At 49.5% G+C, this 21,571-nt stretch overlaps 1 protein-coding gene across 5 annotated transcripts in view; it reads left to right on the top strand.

The window, feature by feature from the left end:
• NTRK3 (neurotrophic receptor tyrosine kinase 3) overlaps positions 1-21,571 on the top strand; it is a 350,817-nt gene that overhangs the window by 194,547 nt on the left and 134,699 nt on the right. For all 5 annotated transcript variants that reach the window (XM_057494679.1, XM_057494680.1, XM_036931897.2 and 2 more), the window contains exon 13: positions 2,251-2,439. In XM_057494679.1, coding sequence (XP_057350662.1) covers positions 2,251-2,439 — 189 coding nt within the window. The remainder of the gene's footprint in view (positions 1-2,250; positions 2,440-21,571) is intronic.

Here is a 21,571-nt window from a genome sequence, read left to right as displayed (position 1 = left end):
TCTACTTGTTCACATTCTGAGTGTCATCTTGTTTAATGGATGCAATGTCTTCATTTATCCCTCTAAGGATATTAGTGATTTAAATGAAAGACTAGCCTTCTCCCCCAAATTGCCTGTGTTTCCTGTGGGTTCCTGATTGTTTGTCTTGCACTCTCTCTTCCGCGCTGAGGCTTTGCTGAGGTGTCTGGTGATCCTAGACTGTTTATTTCTGTTTAGGCATTGAATACCAGAAGCCCCTGGTGTGCACAGGTGGGCTTGTCAAGGCCTAAGAAGGCCTTGCTACGGCGTGATCACAGCGTAAACTTGACTTCATTGGAGATCTCTGATGACATTACTATCTAGAAGTCATTTTTGAGCCATTCAGGTCAGAATTGTGCCCTGGTCTGCAGAGCATGGGGTGAGAGGAGACCGGAAGCGGGGTGGGTGGGTTGGCAGGGTTATTCCTGGTTTGTGCTGTTCCAGAAGCAGGAAGAAGGCACCCAGCTTTGTATTTCACCCGGGCCCTCCCGGGAGCCCTTCGGGTTCAGTTACTCCAGGAATAAACCATCAGGCGCTGGTGGGCTGGGCTGGGCTCAGGTCATGGCCTGGGCCCCTTGCTCCAGCCCTGAGCCTCCCCAGCCTTCCGGGGAACCCTGTCCCTTGCAGTGCTGGGCCTCCCCAGGACAGCGGTCCACAACACCCCTCACAGCCCCAGCGGTCCTTTCTTCCTGACCTCCTCTCGCCTGTAAGTGGGCTGTCCTCATTTCACTTTCCATATTCCAAAACCTTGATGAAATATCCTATTTCCTCTTGTTCACTCTCTTTCTTTTGTGCACAAATACGTCTCTAATTCCTTTGTATTTGTGTGGACTTTGAGGAGAGAAGGTTAAAGACCAGGGCTCAGCTTCCCATGTTTAACTGAAATCACATAAAGCTTTTCTAAAAGCTTACAAGGTGTTCTCAGCAATTGCCCTTCTTTGCAAGGCCAGTATTCATCGCGCGTCTTTGGGCAGCCGCTTATCGGTACTCTTCCATATGCCTCCAGACACAGGCGGACATTTGTCATGGGTTGGAATAAGCCTGTCTGTGCTGACGGAGTAGAATTCAGGGTCCTCAGATTGCATTTACTCGTCTTCCGTTTAGTTCTGCCTCATTGGTACTCCACCTCGCTCTTTGATGGGACGTATTCTCCCCATAAACTTCCGGGAGATGTAATGGGTTTCTACGGTGGAAATACTGTTCAAGCTGCAAACCCAAATCACAGCCGGCAGTTTGTCTTGGGACCATGTGTCTTGCCAAGCAGCCATTTAAAACACCAGTTGTACAAAGCCACCGTCACAGCTAATTCACCTTACAGGACTTTTATATTTGTATGCGTCGGGGAATCGCACCACCAGACAGAATCATTGGTCTACCAAGACAGCCGCAGTAATTATCTTTGTCAGCTTGTGTTTGTCAGTGACCTGATTTGCCGGGTTTCTTCTTTGGGTTAGAAAATGGTGGCGTTGGGGTTGGTGAAGACGCGATATGGACCTTCCAGGAGTGGGGCAGCCGGCCAGGCTGGCCGTAGGCTAATAGCGATGCAGCCTAATTACCGTCACTTAGGGAAGCTGGCTCAGCTTAGATCCAGGCCCACACTGGTGTATCTCCCTGTGCCCTGGGGAGAGTTGATAGCAGAGCCCAGTGAAAACTGTATGCCACGCCCCCAGGCACCTGACAGCCAATCGGGAAAGGCTTTCAGCCCCCAAGGCCCCAGTTAGAGGTTCTAGATCCTGGCCGTTCATGGGGCTCATGTGGGAGGTCTTCAAATCCTGATGGCCAGGTTGTATCCCCAGACCAAACGAAGCAGAATCTGTGGGGTGGTGGGACCCCCATCAATGGTTTTTAAAGCTCTTGAAGGGAGGAGGGACAGGGTGCACATTACTGCTGGGTCTCTTTTAAAAATCCCACTGTTGCTACATAAGCAAAGAAACTTATTTAAAATTTGCATTATTAGCTTGGATGGGGGAAGTGAGCATAATTTATGTCAATCATTTCGATGCACTCTTTTCTTTGTAGCTGTTTCTGTGGTGTGATGGGAGGCTGTTTTTCTCTCCTTGGAGAAAGAGAATTAAGGGTTGACTCTGAATTCTGAACCCAGAGTATTCAGGGAGGACTCTTACAATGGACTTTATTCTTATGGAAAACATGGTGGGAAAAACAGAGGGTCTGTGGGCAGGGCTGGGCACTGGCTGGGTGTGACTTCACTGGGGCTGTGTCTCCTGTGCGCAGGCCCTGTGGCTGTCATCAGCGGCGAGGAGGACTCAGCCAGCCCGCTGCACCACATCAATCACGGCATCACCACGCCCTCATCGCTGGACGCCGGGCCAGACACGGTGGTCATCGGCATGACGCGGATCCCGGTCATTGAGAACCCCCAGTACTTCCGACAGGGACACAGCTGTCACAAGCCAGACACGTGTGAGTACCAGAGAGTAGAATGTTCTCCCTTCTGGGTGGGTTGGGGGTGGCATGGCAGTACACCATATAGCTGGGGTTCTGGAACCTTCTGAGGTGACCTACCACCTGCTAACCTCCCACACTCTAAGAGACCCTTACTGTTTGTCTCAAAACTTGAAAAATTGCCTGGGCAAGGGGACTCCATTGGTGCAGAGGTCCCTAGGCAGAGGGCTCGGGGTGGGGAGTGGCCTGGAGGCAGTAGGCCCAGCCCCACGTGGAGAGGTGCTCCCAGTAAGACAGGGGGCACAGACAAGGCTGGTCTTCCCTGTCGACCTGGCCTGTGCATTTAGGAAATGTACCCTGACTGTCCAGAAAACAGCCCCTGAAGTCATAAGACCCTCCACCCAGGCCTCCACAGCAGGGAGGGGGTGAAGGGTGGTGAGTACCATTTGAATGGAAACAACTCTCTAGCTGCCCCCGCCCCCAGTGCCCCAAAGTGTGCAGTTCCTGAGACTCCAATCCCAGCCCCTGCTAGGACCCCCCATGTCCCACTGCAGATGTCTCGTTCAGCCCAGACGGCTCAGGGTGCCTGTTTCCTCCTCACCTCTCACCTCCTGTGGTTCCAGGCCCTCCCTGTAGTCCTGCTAAACTATGCTAGGGCCTCCCCCAGCTCCCAGAACCTCTGGGGCTGGCCCTCCGCCCAGCAGGGGTGCCTCTCGCTGTGTCCCCAAGGTCATCCTAGGCCCAGCAACACCACTGCTTACCCCTTCCCTCCCACTGATTCTGCCTCCCAAAATGGTCAGCTACTTTAGGGGAGAGTGCCGAGGCCCCTGAAGATAGTGTACAGCCAGAGGGGACAGAGGGACAGGCTAGGTTAAGGCCTCATCTTAAAGACAGGAAAACCAAGGTCCTGGGGGGCTGTGAGCTCCCCATCGCCGGGCCCAGGCTTCCACCATCTGTTCTCTTCTTTTCCCAACCAGTCCAGGGGTGGCCTAGGAAGACTGCCTCTGGTCTTGCTCTGCCCCTGCTGAGCTCTCTGCACATGGGCCACACTCTCTGTAGCTCACAGAACTCTTGCTGCCCCCATGGGGCCATATTCTAGCAGAGTGGGCATTTGGCTACCCCACTGACCTTTGCTTCTGTTTTTCTGGCTCCTGAATTTTAGCGAGAGGATCACCATATTGGGAGGGACTGGGCTTGAATGAGAATCAGGCCATTGTTTGCCTTCCAACCATGGGTGTCTTCCAGAACCTCTCGGTGTTTATCGGACGCCCCCATCAGTATCAGTTAGAGGAAGGATACCTGGGTTCTGGACCAGGGCTGGGTAAGGGAAGAAAGATATCTGTGTTCCAGGAAAACCGTGGGCAGCACAGTGCAAGGAATGGTTGTTCTGCTCTGGCTAAGCTCTTGCCTCCGATCGGGTTCATCCTGGACTGAGCTGGGTGTGGCTGGAAGGAAAGCCCTTCTGTGGTGGTAGCATGTGTTCAAGCCCCATCTAGGGTTATTGTTGCTGAGTTTACTGGAGTGATCAGCTGGTGTTTGAATAGAGACTTAGGCACTGCTGTGCTGAATATGCAATTGACTCTCATTATTCACAGCAGTCCTGTTCAATAACGTCCCCCTCAACACTGAATTAGTGAACGCGGAACCGTTGCCCCTAGGGGAAATATGGGGTTAGGTTCCTGCAAGCACCAGGTCAGAACATTTTAATCAACTGATCAATACACAACCTGTTTTATGTGTGCTCTGTTTAAAGACACCTTATTTAATATGTATTATTGGTTCATTAATTTGAACTCAGGGCCAACAGCACCGTGACTCCCAGCAGAACAAACCTCATTGTATCCGACACACCTGTTTTCTCCCCGAGGCAATCTGCAGCCTTCTTGGTCTTAGGATGCTAGCTAGCACTTCAGCACTATTCTTGGGGGGGGTGGGGGGGGCATTTTAAACAGCAGAATCACCACTAAAAAGCGCAAATATGCAAAGAAAAAGAAGTGTCCTTAACCAGACCTCAGAAAGGACATTTACAGAATGAGTGGCGAGGCAGAAGAACAGAGCATAGCCCTGTACCACCTCGGCTGGGACGTGTGCGGGTCGGGCGACTCACCATTTCCACCAGTCCGCACATGTCTGAGTGACTATCAAAGTGCTGCATGCTGCAAGTATCAGTTTTGGGTTACATGTAAATTTTAGCAAGTATGTGAATTCGTGAATACAGAAACCACGAGTATTGAGAATGGACCCCTTGCTTCTTGGAGGGAGTCCTGGGTGCTTGTCCCTGCTGGCGTGAGCACCTCATACCAGGGCACTGGTGCAGTTGCCAGATGGGGTGAATCTGGACATTCGGTAGAAGTTTCCTCTGGGTCATCAGAATAGGAGGAAAAACCTTCCTTTTGCAGCTCTTTGGGCTTGTGATTCAAAGTGGACTTTCTAAGGACCCAGACAGTATTTCTCTGTAAATAAGAAGGGGCCGGTGGAGATGGAGGAGAAGCAGCCTTACTGAAGAATTTGAGGGAATAGGGGAACACAGTATGTTTTGAAGGGAAATCCTCAAATGACTCCAGATTGTCAAAACCCTCCAGTATTAGGGAAAGTGTCCTTTCCAGGGAAGCAGTGCATTTTGTCCTGTCAGGAGACAGCCGATGGCTCTTAATTGTTTTCAGGAAACGTGTGTGGCAAGGATAAATAATGTACAGGAGCCTTGTGACCGCGTGTGGCTGCCCCTCCCTCTGCAAATCCATGACTGACTCGCGCAGACCCGGGAAAGGAGCCCCAGCCCCCTACTCAGCCGAGATTTACCAGCTGAGAGGCAGCAGGTCTCTGATTACAAAGCCTTCATCAGTCAAGGGAAGTGACTCCAAGACACATCCCCGTGTGTGATGAGACACTATCATAAATAATTAAAACCACATGCGCCTGGGCAGATAAACAAGCAGAGAACATTTATGATGCTGCAGACCAGGCTGGGGGTCACTACTTTGGGGGGATGGCAAGAAATAGGGGACTCAGGATGGAGAAATGCTCATATTGTGGATCTCCCAGGGGCTCTCCCATCTGATTCCTTCCCTGTTCCATTTAAACGTGTATAATGGGGAAGAAAATTGCAGGGACATAGTGCTACCTGACTTCACACAGCATTTCCCCAAGTCCAGTCTATGATGGATTTAGCACAAAAGCACATGTTTTTTCTTTACACGTGTGTTTATCTAAGTGGTGGGACCTTTCTGGCTTGGGTAGTTAGGTTGCTGCTCCCCACCTGGCTTCTCCCTTTCTGTCTGTCTGCAATCTGGCCTGAAGCATTTTTCATAGCTTGTCAGGGCCGCAAGGATATTTAGAGATCACCTCGTACAGTCCTTATCAGACACTCGCGTCGCCGTGCCTACATCCCTACAAGCGCTCTGCACTCGGCATTGCCTTTGTTCTGAATTTATTCCGTCTTTCCAAGGATTCTGGAAGAGCTGAATAAAGAAGATGCTCCCACTCGGGAATGTGTATGGAATCTGAAGCCTCATGAGGCGCCCCCTTCATTATTTATTTAAAGCCCCCTGGTTCTCAAAAGCATCAAGAAATGGATACAGCCTTCCTTGTTACACAGCTGATTTGGGGCTGGGTCCTGCAGAAAGAGAAGCCAGGGGGCTGGTGTGGGTGGCTCACTGGAGGGAAGTTAAGGAGGTATTTGTAGCAACGTTGGGCCTTCGACTGACTGTCACTCTTGTGCCAGCCCCGGGCTGGCTGCAAGAGCCGTGCATATGCTGGGCCATGCTGGCTGCTGGTTCCTTCCCGTAGGCCAGCTGGAAGGCTCCCTGGCTCTGCTTAAGGCCCTGGGGTTCTCTTTTCGTCCTGTTTTCCAAAACCCATTCCCAGAAGACACCTTTGCCTCTTGGTTGAGAGAGCAGAGGCCATCTGGGGAGCGAAACTGTGTCCCTCGCCCCTCCTCCTGCCCTCTGTCCCCAGCTGAGGGCATCTGCCTTTATTCACAGCTTGACTCTGTCTCCGGGGTGGTAAACAGGGACCTCCCTGGTCTTGGGCAGCCGTCCTTCCCTCTGTCCTCCCACTTTGGATATTGTATGTTTGTTCACCTTTTATTCACCACTCTGTGGCCCTGTCCTGCAGCTCCATTCCTCCTAACGTTTCCCCTGGAACCACTGAGTTCTCTATCCTTGATCTCTTTGCAAAACATGACCATATTCCTTTGAGTCTCTCCTTTTCATTAGCATCCAAGTCACTCACACTGTGCTGAATTCCTCCCTTTCATCTATTCAATAAATATTTATTGAGGTTTTGTAGCAGGGCTTCTTTTAGGCTCTGGAAGCAATGGGGAATGGGAAAGGCATGGCCCCGACCCTCAGGACTCACTACCAGCCATGGCTGATCTGCAGGGCGCGGGTGGCTCCCTTGGGACAAGAGCCTCTTATTTCCACCTTTCTGCTGGGAATTCACCAACCTTTACCCCTCGTCGCGTCTTTCCAGATCTGCAATCCCACATGACCCACTGCTGCGCGAGCGTGGCGCCTGCCTGCAGTGCCTGTCTCCCCTCCACGTCGCCCCTCCACATCGCCCCGCACCCCTTTCTTCCCTTCTCACCCTGTCTGTCATTCCACATCTGGCTCACTTCCAACCTCTTGCTTGGCCCACACTATTGCAAAGTGACCTTTCCCTCCTGGGAACCCATGGCTCAGAGTAAATGCCGTGACTTTGAATCAAACCTTAGGTCATCCTGTCCCTTCTCAAAAATGTGTGTTCTGTTTCCCAAACCTGAATTTGAGTTTATCCCAAGGGGAAGCTCATATGTGTCATACTTCCTCATTTTCTGTAGAAAACACAGTTACAATCTATAGCTGAAGAAGATGCCAACCGTGTCCGACGCTGCCTGGTGAGCGTGTTTCGCTCTGCAGCTCGGGCCCTCTAGAAACGCCAGCATCCTCCTCTGGAGCAGACACTGGGCCAGCATTTTTCACATTTGTTATCATGTGCAGTCTTTCTCCTGCTCTCTGAGGGACAGGTTGGCACCCCCTTTCTGTAGGTAAAGAAACTGGGGCTTGGTGAGCTTGAATGACTTGTTCCAAATCACATGGCTATTAAGAGAAAGGTGGAGATTACAACCCAGGCCTGGTGACGCCAGCATCTATGCTTTCTCTCTGGAATCAGCTTGCCTGGCATTCTAGTTCACAAACACCATGTGATCTGTTCATGGTCTCCTGGAGGCTCCATTTTCTCTGCATTTCTGGATAAGGGCAGCTCCGTGGATGGGCTGCTTAGGGTTGGGATTCCCAGAGAACTCAGCTCAAGGTCATGAGGCTAAATCAGTCTTGGTCTGGCTGTTGGCACTTCTCTCTCTCCGAATTCTCCTCAGAATCAAGTCCCCAAGGACTCATCCTCCCTGGCTGGCTTGGCAGCTCCCTTCTGGGGTCCTCTTCATAGCCCCTTACTGTCCTGAGGTCCCTCCACCTCTTGTCTCCTCCATCCCTTGGCCAGTCAACAAACATCCATCAAGCTCTTATTAAATGGCAGGTCCTCTGAGTGGGCCCTGGGAGAGAGTGGAGGACCCCCCGGCTTCCTCTTTGGCTGCACTGCAGCTGGTTGGAGGTCCTGTCCTCACTCCCCAGGGCGATTGCTTGATGCCTCCCCCTAACACACCAGCCTACCAGGCAAGGACTTCCACAAAAATAACTCAGCCTGGGGCTGCTAGGTGTGTGGACTGTCCTTTTAGCTGGGGCCAGTGGTTCCTCCATCAAGAGTGTGCACGTGGCTTGTCTCCTCCTCCTCTTCTGGGCCAGGGAGCCTGCCTTTCCAGAAGGGGAGTTACCGAGGCCAGTTTCCCAGCTGCAGTGGGGTGCAAGGAGCCCCCATGTGTACTGCAGTATTAATAGTGCAATGGCACGACCCAGATTTCTGTCACCTTCTATACTAACAAATACCGCTTAGCGCAGGGTAACGATGGGTGTTTATTCCCAGCCACTTAGCTCAGCATAATGGACTTGGAGATGAAACATGGAAAATGGGCTCCTTTGTCTGGAAAGCTGGGGCCCCTCCTGGAACCAGGAGTGGAGGGAACAGCAGCTGCTACTGCAAAATAAGCCTTTCTAGGTTTTTCTCCAGCAGAAGTCTTGATGGACTCGCCTGATGGAAGGAAGGGGATCTGGTTACAGGACTGAGCTTGTCTTCTGGGAGTGCAGCTGAAAAGAGGAGGCTGGCATGCCGGGACTGCCCCCTGCTCCCGGTGGGTGGTTTAGGAGGCAGGCTTAGCTCCACGTGACTCAGGAATATAGGAGTGGGTGGGGATTCCGATGCATCTCCTCCTCTATTCTGCTGGATGGATCTTGATAGTCCAACCGTAGGTCCAGCTGCAGGTCCAGTCTTGGTGAAGGTTAAAGGTGACATTTTTGCCTTCCCCTTTTCCTGACTGGCTATTTGCAGGGCCTGCCTGCTAGGCAGTCTTCCACAGAGCATCGTAAACGTAGACTGGGACTGTTCCCCTCTGATTTTCTTCAGTCCTACTTTCAGATGCAGTTAGAATAAGTAGCAGACCCTTGAGGATCCTGTGACATGAGGTTTGGTGAGCTGGTCTCTGGAGGAAAGGATTGCTCACATTCCCAGTTTCCTTTCTTTCTAAAAAGAGCTGGGTGATCTAAAAAGAGCAGAGTGGAATGCCTTGGGAGTCTAAGGCCTAGGCACACATGCTTGAGTTTGTCCTGAAGGTTGTCCAACATTAACCTCTGTTGGGCACTGACCCCCAAGTCCCTCAGATCTAGGCATAATCTAAGCATGGCATTTTATCTTTTTTTTTTCTCTGTCCCAGCAAGAAAAAAATGAAATGATGCCATTACCCCTAAATCATCTGAAAACCATAGACATTTCTAAGCATGCACTTTGGAGCTGTAAGCAGCTTGTCCAAGGGCACAAACTCATGTCCATCTTGTTGGGCCAAGACAACCGGCCTTTGTGTTGCATATCATGTCCTGTACTTTTCTGCCGTAATCACATACGCAAAGTGAGTAGCTGCATGCAGTCACGCTAATTAAGTAATGAGGTATAATTATGCTCACTGTAAATACACAGTAATTGGCTTAAAAGAAGTACTTGGAAGATAAGCATGTGCTTCATGGTGGAGGAGCTGAAGGATGATAAGCCCCCCAGCCTGGAGTGATGTCATTTTGTGGTGGAATGTGAGCCTGGGGGTAGTTGCTCCCAACAGCTGAAAGTGAGAAAGATGGGGCGTAGGTCCCTTGTTTCCTGTCCAGAGTCCTGGAAGCAGAAAGACTGTGTGTCTTCTCGAGATGTTTTGGCCATAGTCTTGTCTTCAAGGAGTAAGAGGATTAACTCCTCTCCAGAGATCCTTTCCAACTCGAGATTTCCCAGAGATGTCTTTACTCTTCCCTCCTTCATCTGGATCCAAGCATCCAGTCTAGTTGGGTTTTCAAGGGTACTAATTCTGAAGCAGCTGAGAAATACACAACAGGGGTCAGAGGCATCAGAAGTTGGGCTTTATTGCTTGACTGCAGACGATCACTTGGACTTAAATCCAAAATGGGCTTCTGATGCATCTCCCAAATCTTGAACTTGAGACACACAGGCAGAAGTTGGGTCTGCAGAGCAAACACTGTCCATCCAGGTGCACGGGAGGTCACGGTCTGTCTCCCCTTTTGCCCTGCCCAGAAGGGACATGTGCCAGCAGGTGATGGGCGCGGCCGTCTCACCCTGCAGGCAGGTAACTCATCTCACAAGGAGAAGCCAAGAACACAGGTTGAGGGGAGGACCGGGGGTTATTTCCCATGTTTCCAGGGGGATAGAAATTCCTATTTTATGGGCAGAAGCTAAAAGGCAGGAGAAGGGCAGAAGGTTCCCCACTGCCGCCATCATGAGGGGTGGCAGGGGGCTCTGCCGTTAGCACTGGCCCCTATTAGTACTCCCCTTTCCAGGAGCCCTTCTCCAGGAGAAAATGGGCATCATCTCCATGTCCTCTGAGTTGTAACTCGAAGGGAGGTGTGCCAGAGACCAGAGGCCCCCATTCCTACTATGCTGAATTCTTAATGGTCAGTAATGGGAAACCCAAGCTCTAAGCACCTGTTGCCAGCAGCCTGGAGTCTCACTGCTCTCCTGTCTCTCCCTGGGTTCCTTTAATGCAGTGTTTTCCCACTGTGCCCTGAGGGACGTTAATAGGCGTTTCTCAACAACGATGTTCCACCGTCAAACAAGTTTGGGAAGACTAGGATTAACTATGTATATTACTTGGGATTCTGAGAGCCTTTAATGATAAAAACCATCGCGGCCTTGCAAGAGGTACTTTGGGTCGGCAACATTTCCCAAATTTACTGAGCCCCCAAGCCTGATTTTTAAGGTATACTTGTGAGCATCTCTGTGGACACGGGTGCCAGGCGGATCACACTGTGGGCTCTCTGGGGGTCTGGGGGTCTGTTTTCGCCTCCCTGGCAGATGTGGTAACTCATCTGACAGGGTGCCCAGATGGGCCTGAACCCATTTGGCATGTGCACCGTCACATTCGTTCCCAAGCCTCTGGGAGGGACAGGAAGTGGCTGTGTTCTGTGGGAATGCCCAGAGTTGGGGCAGGGGCATTCTTCAGGATTCCTGGCACAGCACTAAGTGCCCTCCATTCACCCAATGGATCAGGGGTCTTTGTCTGTTGTTCTCTGCCTAGAAGCTCTTGCAGGTGCCTCTAACACTTCCTAAACCCCCAGATCCGGAGACGTCAGTCATGGCCAAATTTGCACTGCATTCCTCGTTTCCAGGCAGATCTGCCACTTAGGACTGGAATCCTAGGAGCTGCTCAGAAGGAGAAATGACAAGATGCTAGCTGCTGGCTCCCAAGCGGCTGTTCCCAAATCATTGTGTGGAAGGTCAAAGCACCTCTTTCTTTCTAGAAGGGAATATAATGCTCTGGGCGTGGAGTAAGCCAGGGAAGGGCCTAGCCAGCTAGGGCTGAATCCTTGGTTATGGGGGATCCTTCATTACAAAAGAAAATGGCAGGGGTGTAGGTGGTCCTAGACCCTGGTCCTAGCCTATCAACTCAGTGACTGCCTGGCTTGGCAAGGCCTGTGGCCTCTCTCAGTTTTAAGTTCATGTGACCGCCTTAGATGGTATCTTTTGAGATGAAGTGGCCTGGCACTTTGGAAGTGCTCCGTCGACTTGCCCATGTGGTGTTGACGTGGTCACCCTCGCCTTGACAGCACTATTTGTACAACTGTTACAATTCCTGATTCAGATATGTCGTTGCGGGGGGAAACCAGCTCTCTGGTGTCAAAAATAGAGGTTCGCCAAGCTTGAAGTTATTTCTGAAATGAGAAGCCTCCTTCTCTCCAACGACTTCTTCCCCCAGCTCTTGGAAAGAGCATTTTTTTGCCAGATCCACAGCTGCAGAGATAGATGCTTTCAGGAGTCAGGACTGTAATATGTTGGTTGTCAGGAAATGATGGATGGAGATGAGCAGAGGGCTCAGGCCAATTTCCTTTTGGGTTAATGAGACTGAAAAGCTGTGGGCTCAACTAGGGTGCGGGTGGTGGCAGAGAAATTCAGGGCGACCCTCTTGTTCATTTTTTAAAAATTTTCTGTTTTACCCTCCCCTTGTTTGCAGTCATTTTTTGGTTGAAACTGCAGTGCCCACTGCCTGCCACCGTATATCCACCCACACTCCCTATGCTGAGTTACTTGTATGTCTGTGCCCGTACGGTACCCTCTGTAATGAGGGCTTTAATACCTGTCTGCTCAGTGACTTCTTTTTAGCTTGTTTTTGCACAAGAATCCACAGCTCCTTCATTCTTTTGCAGCGAACACATACACAGGACCTCCAGACTCAAATGCACACATATGTGAGTCTAGTTCATATTTGTGTGTCTGTCTCATGGTCTGGACACTGATTGTAGCAGCCGAGATCTTTTGGCTGAAAGTCCTAGACAGTCTGGAATGAGTGGGCTTACACAAGAAGGAAACCGAAGCTCAAGTAGGCAGGAAGGGAAGGTACCTCGCGAAGTATGTTGGGACTTGAGCTCTGCTCTTCTGTGGTTCTCTTGCCTCTGCCTTTATGTATTTTGCTTTACTACCAGACTGGTTCCCCTCCTGGTTACAAAATTGTTGCAGTAGCCCCACACATTGCGACTAAACACATGGATCAGGAGCAGCACAGTGTTGTTTTTTATTGCGGGTTGATTGAAATTGAGAAAATCTTTTCCCAAAGCCCTCTGCAGTCTCTCCCTCCTGTCCCATTGGCCAGTATTCTGTCATATTCCTAAACCCATAAAGAGAATGGAATTACCGCAAGCATTTTAGGCTCATCTACATTGTCCCCTGGGCTTGGGGAGGGAACTGACTTTCCCTGAAGCATACAGCTGCCTGGAGGGGAATGAATACCTGCACAGGATCGGGGCTCTGTTTACAAGGAAGAAAGGGGAAAAGGCTCTAAGAAATGACAGCTCCCACCACCCCACTTCTTCTCCAAGGGTAAAATGTACACACACCTAGCTGTGCAGCTTGGCAAATAGCAGTTGTCTTGCTCTTCTGGGAGTAAGCAGAGGCCTCTTGGGGTCGAGGTGGTAGACGGAAGGTAAGAACATTGATCTCATGTAAATGTTACTCGAATTTCCCCTCTTTGGGGGAACGAGTTGGTAATCTGTGGTTGCTCTGGCAAACTGTCCTGCTTACTTCCAAGGCTATACTTATACCCCTGAGCAAAGAAGAAAATGTCTTCGTGTGGCTTTAGCTGGATCCAGTCGTGTTGGTTGAGTGAGCTGTGTGAATTCCTGGGAGCTGCTCTCTGAGCCTTTGGGAGCATAGTTTCTGGGGGGTAGGGGGGAGCAGGGAGGGGGAAAAGAGGGTAAGAAGAGGGTGGGGAAGAGAAGAGAAATAACGTTTACTCCATACTCTCAATACACACTGAGGGCCGGGCTCTGAACTAATGAAGTGCATTTGCTTAATAATAGAACCTCACACTGCATAGTGCCTTCTGATGGCCACAGGAGACAGTGTACATATAGTCAATTATTTAATCTTTAAAAAACCAGATGAGGTTGGTGCTCCTCTTGGCCTCATTTCACAGACAAGAAAACAGCACTGGGGCGGTTGACATTGCGATGGCCTCACAGCTGGGACACGACAAAGCTGTGAGGTGGCAGAGCCTCATTGCCCTCTTTAGGGCTTCCTACATGGAATCTCTGCGCTGTGAGTGTGTGACCCCCACTTTACAGATGAGGAAACAGGCTCCAGGAAGTTAAGGTACTTGCCCAAGGCCACTTGTTGATCCGTCATGGAGCTGGGACTGACGCTCAGGGCTTCCAGAACATTCCTGTGTCCCTGGCCTGGGCTGCCTCCTGTCGCTATGAGCCGACCTCTGCTTGGCTGGCACCCCTGCATTCTGAGAGATGGAGGGTGACCTTGGAGGTTTTCAGACAGATGTAGCTTAGCTTGAGTGGCCACGGTCGCCATGGCATCCGCAGGGGGCAGCTCCTTTCTAGCACTTCTGCGCCTCCTACAGAGGGAGCCCCCTTCTCGTTCTTCTCTAGGACGACATCTGGGGCCTCAGAGGCCTGGAAGGAGGCCTCCCAGCTCAGGTCCAGACAGCTGGGCATTGGAGGCCGTGCAGGCGCCCTTCCGGAAGCAGGAGGGCGGAGGTCCTTAGAGCAAAATGGCCTCTTCCTCGGCCAAGCTGGCTCTCATGCTGTCCCTGGTGGCCTGGGTAGCTTTATTTGTCACCCAGATTGTGGCCGGCCGGGCCTCTCCCTTAGGCACCGTATTAGCTTCCGTCCCCAGACCTAGAATTGCTGGTGATGCAGCAACTCTTCGCTCTGGATTCCGCTGAGTCGGGCAGCCCTGATGCCACCGGTAATGAAGAAGTGTTGGGACCAAACTCCTAATGGCTCATTGATTGGTTGAATTATGCTCAGTGCAATTCTGAAAATAGATTTTAAATATGTGCTTGGGGATTTGTGGGGATTTGTTACTTAGTTAACTGAGTGGGGGCTGGTTTGACAAAGACATCAATGCTAGCGGCTGGGCTGTGGCCGTGCTTCTCCTCTTGGCAGGGCCACCCCAGAGCCAGGACAGCTGGCTGGAGGGGAGTGTGGGCGGCTGTGGGACCCACCCCTTCATACACACCTCTTGGTGAGGGTCTTGAGAAGGTCATCTTGGTTGACCCAACCCCGCAAAACCTCACTAGTCCTAAAGTGAACGGAGCCCTATAGATTCTGGATTCTCCCTTTTAGGTCCCCTGAAGTCAGGGAGCACAGAGTGGCCTTCTTTCTAATTCCAAGTGTTCACTCGTCCTAGGCCTGCCGCTCAGGGGAAGCCTTCATGGAGGCTCAGCTTACAAACCTGCTGGCATATTCCAGCGTCACCCGCCTACTGAGCAGCCCCGAATCCCAGGTGTGGAGTGGGGGCTGTATGACGAGCGCCTGGTCTGGGGCTGGGCTTCCAGTACTTGTGCTTATTTTGGTGAATGTCAAGCTAATTTGCAGACAAATAGAAAAGCTAACGAAGGTCACTCTGTGAGGAAGCAAATCAGCAGATAATACCCAGAGACCTCCCAACACACCCAAACTTACCCGACTTACCTATTTCTTTGCCTCTGGCCTATCGGAGACTGAAAATGCCTTCCATTTTTGTTCAGGGTAGGTCAGAAACCAGTGAGGGATGTCATCAGTGGGCCTCCACGAAGCATCACGAGAGGTACAATAAGACCGTATTTCTGCGGGGGGAATTGGTCAGTTGTCTTTTTGCCAGAACTTCTATCCTACGCCTCCATTTTCATTGCTGTCTTTAAGGCTGTACTTCCCTGTACCCTTTTGGGGGGGTAATTTATACCCGGCCAATCATTAGGAAAGATAGTATCCTCAGGAATGGGGGGAAGTAAAAACAAAACCAGGAAGAAAAGAAAAAAATCTCACTCTGTTCTAATAAAGAAATTACTGGCATCCTACGTTATGAACTGTATTAATTTTTAAAGGCTGAGAAAGAAGTTGATTTATAATGCATCCTTCTCGGCTGCCGCGCCTGTCCCCAGCTAATAAATAAATGACAGGTCTCCTGTATTAAAAGTATCCATCATTTTACATTGTTAAAATGTAGATGGTGAGAGGCGTTGAATGACAGGCCCCTGGGAGCCAGCCTGCCCCTCTGTGTCCGGCTGGATGACAGGCTGCCCGGGGAGGCTGACCTTGTCCTGAAACTGGAGGTAGGCTTGTTCCTTCCTTTGGTCTCAGCAAAGTGACCCATTAACTCCTACTCCTGTGGTCTGGGGGAAAATTCATAGGAAGCATCATGGAATGCTTAGGAACAGCTATGATGAAAATGACAGTTCCTGGTCCTCAAGCAAACCCATTGGCGTCTTCCCACATGTCATGACCGGGTACTGCACGAGTTCCGTGCTCAACCGGTGATCCTTTGCTGGAGGTGATAGGTGACTCACAACTGGAGTCCCCTCTCTATGCCTCTTAAAAAATAAAGGAAAACCTCACATTTATCTTTGGTTTCAAGTAGCATATGCTCATTGTAACTATTTTGGGGAAACTCCAGAAAAGTACAAAGAAGGAAATAGGAATCACCCCACATTCCACACCCTGTGACGAACACTACAAACATTTTGGTGCCCTGCATTCCGGTCCGTTTTCTTTGCATAGATACAGATACAAACAAATAACATACACTGATGTGCATATGCCAAAACATATGCATATATTATACAAAAATGAGATCATATTCGACATGCGGTTTAAGGATCTGAGTTTGGCATCTAACAATATATTGTATTTCATATTGTTAAAAACCATGCAGCTGTTTTTAGTGGCTGTGAACACATGGCTGGGGCTGAATTCACATTGGTGTCATCAGAGAACTGGTAACCAGTCATTCAAAATGCACGCCTTTGTTCTCTGGCACAGTGCCAACTCGAGAGTAAACACGGTGGAGGAAAAATGAGGGCATGTGATGGTGTTTAGGGCTCTAATTGTGGAGCAACCAGTGTGCTGCCAAGTTGAGGCCATGAGGCTGAGAGAGGCTGACTGGCATGGTCCTTGCATGAGGGGTCCACCCTGCAGCTGGGAGCCAGTTCCCGGTGCTCCAGGCGTAATGCCTGTGGCAGACGTGCAGGTCCCAGAGACCCAACAACTAAAGGCTGGGCTTGCATACAGAGCACCGGCTTGTCTAAATTCGGGGAGCAGAAGCTTAGGTGAAGGCTCCACTGAGGAGGCACTGAGGAGGAGGTTCGAACTTTCTAAAAAGCTTGGGGCTGGGGGTTAGACAGGCAACGGAAGGCAAGGACCTTCCAGGCACAGCAGGAGCTGGAGACAGAAAGTGGGCTGTGGTGGGCTGGGCTGGCGGTGGAGAGAGAGCAGGCCTGTTGATGTGTTACAAAAGATAGGTTATTAAAGCCACAATTATGAATTTATTCATAGAATTTGCACTTAAATAGTTCCAGTCTTTGTTTACCACACTTACTGTTATCAGTTTCTCAGAAATAATGACTTGGGAAGTAAAGAAGCCATTCAGCATTGTAGAAAAGGCAAAACAAAGTAGATGGTTCTCTCTGCATTAAGGGACAGTTTCAAGCAGACAGAGGAAGATCCCCAGTCCCAGGAAGGAGAGAGGTAAAACACTCACTGAATATATATACCTCTCAGCACAAGAAGTGCGATTTAGAAAATGAAAGATTCAGCAATTGCTGCCAGCAGGTTTGACTCCTGATTTACTTATATTGTCTTCATGGGCTTATAAAAATGGAAGTTTGCCTGAATTTGGAGGCGAGCATTTCTGTCCTTCCACATGTGAATTTGCTTCTTGATCTATGGTGTGCATTTCTAAACATAGACCAATGCCTTTGCTTCTGATGAAATGTATACATGAAAATCTCTGAAGCTGCTAAGAAGAGGAATCAGAGGTGAAGAACCAGCTCTCATGTTGCAGGAGAGCTATGCAAGACAAAATCCCAGAAGCATTCATTTCTGAAGCATCTGAAAGAGCCTGTATTTTTGCCACGTGGAAAGTGACAACCCACGATCAAGTCCTAGCTGGCCTTGATTTTATAACCAGCCAGTTGCAATTGTAATATGCTCCTCATTTACATTTTTGTCTTCAAATCCTGGACCCGAAATTATTCCAGCAATAGGAATTGGCTGAAAGTCTTTTCGAAGAGTGTCTGGGTTCCCAAATGGCATCCAAAAGGAAGCAGACGTGTGAACAGATATCGATTTGATTCCCATGCAGCTTTCATGTTACTTAATGCGTCAGTTCACAAAGGGAATTCATTTGTGCTCTTCAACTTCTAAACAACTTCACATGATTTACAGTTGACAAACGGCACACTGGGGTTCCTCATTTGCTTCTGTGGAAAACTAACCAGGGCTCCTTATCTTCCGGCATTTCACCAACAAGCCCTGGTTGATGGCCTACTGTGCGCAGAGCCAAGAAACAAAGACACCGTGTTTTCATTCCACACCTTCCATTACCTGGTTAGCTCTGACCCCAAAGGAAGATGGTGTTGGTGGTTTTTAAATGTCCTACCCCTGTACAGTTTCAGCTATTGACAGAGGAATTTCAGAAGACCAGCGTTCTTATAAGACACTAGTTCTCGAAGGGTGGTCCTCAGACCAGCAAGCATCAGCACATCTGGAAACCGGTTAGAAATGCAAATTCTGGCAATTTTCTCCCAGACCCACTGAGTCAGAAACTCTAGGGGTGAGGTTCAGTGATTCATGTTTAATAAGCCATCCACGTGATTCTGAAACACACCAAAGGATGAAAAGCACCATAGAAGATGTTGGTGGCTGCATTTTTTTTTTTTGCCCCTTCACCTAAAACATTCGAAGAAGTTCAGATGTATTTCAATACAGTCATTGGCAGTGTTTTGAAAATTTTATTCAGTAAACATTTATTGAGCATCTTCTGAGTTCAAGATTCTGTATCAGGTGCTGCGAACATAAATAAGCACACACTAGGGTCATTTTGATATGGTCATTTTGATGTGAATACTTAGAAACACTTTTTTGGGCAATAATCATGTATTCAAGAGACCCTCATCCTCATCCCTTTTCCTTAGCGCCCCCCTCCCATGACTTCTGGGCTGCTCCTGGTACCTCTAAATGGGGAACTTTGCCAACTCTTGGGGTCTGAGTGTTGTGAGAATAAGAAAGGGGGGTGTAAGCGAGGTATGGGAAGGCCCAGGGATGGAATAAGGATGTCAGCTTTGTGTGTAATTGGGATCAGTCAGGGTACAGGTGCAAAGGTTTGTATTTTAAGCTGTGTGTCCATGCTTCCCTTCTATGGAATGTCCTAGCAGCTGGATTATCCCAATTTAGCCAAGGCCCATTGTCTTGAGGGCCTGTTGGATGAAGTAGAGATGGCAGGATGGGAATTAGTGGGATGTGGGATTCTGCAGTCCTCTATTCATGGTCCACCAGGCCACTGGGCATGAGGAGCTTGAGCTCTGTGGCCTTGAAATTGGAGCCTGGACTGGCTGCCGAGCCATCCGTCTAAGTCTCTGCGTGTCTGTTGTCAAGTGGGACCAATGGGAGGAAATGCCTCATCAGGTCTTTCTATGTATTAAGTGAGGGAATGTATGCAAGGGACTCAGAACAACTGCCTGCGTTTTGGAAGCACTGACCAAATTCCAGCTATTAGGCTATTAGCACTATTATTAGTTTGCCTCAGTTATACTGAAGAAGCAATTTCAAATGTCAGGAGAACACTTTTGCCCTACTAGGTCATCCAGGGAGTATTTATTCGGTTATGCTGATTTGATTTGCCATCATTTGCAAGTCACAGTTCCCCCCAGGAAAGTGTGATGGGAAATGTCTCACCATGTACAGCCAGTGTCACATTCCACTGACATCATTCAGTGACTGTGCGTCTTCCGATCCTGGCTTCTCCTCAGTTAACCCCAACCTGGACCCCACCCTGAGACTTCAATTCACCTCATTGCCAAGGTTGAGGAGGTGATTTTGCCAGAAAATATCAGATTAGTCACTTTCATGAATAATTATGACATCAAAAGGCTCTGAAAGTATATGAATATGAATTCAGTGAATGCCCCTTAATGGACTGTGTTTTAATATATCTACTCTCTTCCTGTTCAGAATGGAAATACATCCATTTTGTAAGTCCTTCATAGACTTCTGAATGGAACCCTATTTTAATTAGCTAACCTCAAATTTGTCTGTATTTTGACTTTTTTAAAGCAAGCTGGAGACTGAGTTTTCTTTTGGTGAATGCTTACCAGTGAGTAGGAATGACAGGCAGCAGGAATTGAGAGGCTGACTGGGCAGAGGGAAGAGCAAATGCAAAGTTGTAGGAGGCATGTTGTGGGGAGAGTCAGTAATTCTGGATGAATGGGGGATACGGTATGTGGCCGAGGGCAGGTTACAATGGCCTGTGCACCAGGCTTGCTCATTCCAGACTATTTGAAGCTGTTATCAGAGGACAGGAATATTGCCCAATGAGCTTTGGATCAAAAAGGAACAGAAGAACACTTATCAAAGAAGAGGGATTTTTTTCCCCTTCTTGGGTAGTCTAAGGGTGACAGTGTTGTATGAAAATCGGCAAGACAGATGTAACCCAGTGTGGAATCAGGTGAGTGATTTTGACACAGTGAGTTGTGTCTCTGAATGGTACTAGACCTATTGGTTTCCCAGCTTATTTCTAGTGTGTCAATTCCATGATAATTGTGTGTGTGTAAATTCCAGCAGTGCTGAAGGTAAAAATACATTTTGCTCTTTTTTGCTCTTATGTTTGTTATTTATGTAATGGAACTTAAGTGGGCAAAAATATAATGTGTGTCTTTTAAAACAAAACTCTCTTTATTCGATAAACTTATTAAATTGCTTTTAGGAATAAAATGTTAGCAGTCTGTGTGCATCTTCAGCATATTATTCATCATCTACCATAAAGAAAGGCTGGTTTAATTCTTCCCAACCTTTCCTTTTACTTCAGGGAAAAATACTAGAGAGCTTGAAGAAAGAACTACCAATTTATTTCACATGAATTTTTTCTCCTTTCCCCAGGATAGTCATATCTTCAACCGCCGAGGTCATGGTTGGGAGATTGAGAGTGAAGTGCTGTGGAGTGAGAAAGCTTAGGGGAGTGCAGAAGTTCCCACTAGAGCCTTGATAGGGGAGTGCAGAAGTTCCCACTAGAGCCTTGATAGGGGAGCGCAGAAGTTCACACTAGAGCCTGGAGTGGGGAGTGCAGAAGTTCCCACTAGAGCCTGGAGTGGGGAGTGCAGAAGTTCACACTAGAGCCTGGATAGGGGAGCGCAGAAGTTCCCACTAGAGCCTGGAGTGGGGAGTGCAGAAGTTCACACTAGAGCCTGGATAGGGAGCACAGAAGTTCCCACTAGAGCCTGGATAGGTGGCACAGAAGTTGACACTAGAGCCTGGATAGGGGAGCGCAGAAGTTCCCACTAGAGCCTGGATAGGGGAGCGCAGAAGTTCCCACTAGAGCCTGGATAGGGGAGTGCAGAAGTTCCCACTAGAGCCTGGATAGGGGAGCGCAGAAGTTCCCACTAGAGCCTGGATAGGGGAGCGCAGAAGTTCACACTAGAGCCTGGATAGGGGAGCGCAGAAGTTCCCACTAGAGCCTTGATAGGGGAGTGCAGAAGTTCCCACTAGAGCCTGGATAGGGGAGTGCAGAAGTTCACACTAGAGCCTGGATAGGGGAGCGCAGAAGTTCCCACTAGAGCCTGGATAGGGGAGCGCAGAAGTTCCCACTAGAGCCTGGAGAGGGAGCGCAGAAGTTCCCACTAGAGCCTGGATAGGGGAGCGCAGAAGTTCCCACTAGAGCCTGGATAGGGGAGCGCAGAAGTTCCCACTAGAGCCTGGAGAGGGAGCGCAGAAGTTCCCACTAGAGCCTTGATAGGGGAGCGCAGAAGTTCCCACTAGAGCCTGGATAGGGGAGCGCAGAAGTTCCCACTAGAGCCTGGAGAGGGAGCGCAGAAGTTCCCACTAGAGCCTTGATAGGGGAGTGCAGAAGTTCCCACTAGAGCCTTGATAGGGGAGCGCAGAAGTTCACACTAGAGCCTGGAGTGGGGAGCGCAGAAGTTCACACTAGAGCCTGGAGAGGGAGCGCAGAAGTTCACACTAGAGCCTGGATAGGGGAGCACAGAAGTTCCCACTAGAGCCTGGATAGGTGGCACAGAAGTTGACACTAGAGCCTGGAT

This window comes from Manis pentadactyla, chromosome 18, assembly GCF_030020395.1.
Source record: "Manis pentadactyla isolate mManPen7 chromosome 18, mManPen7.hap1, whole genome shotgun sequence".
Classification (NCBI taxonomy): Eukaryota; Metazoa; Chordata; class Mammalia; order Pholidota; family Manidae; genus Manis; species Manis pentadactyla.
This window is presented reverse-complemented; position numbering and strand designations above follow the sequence as displayed.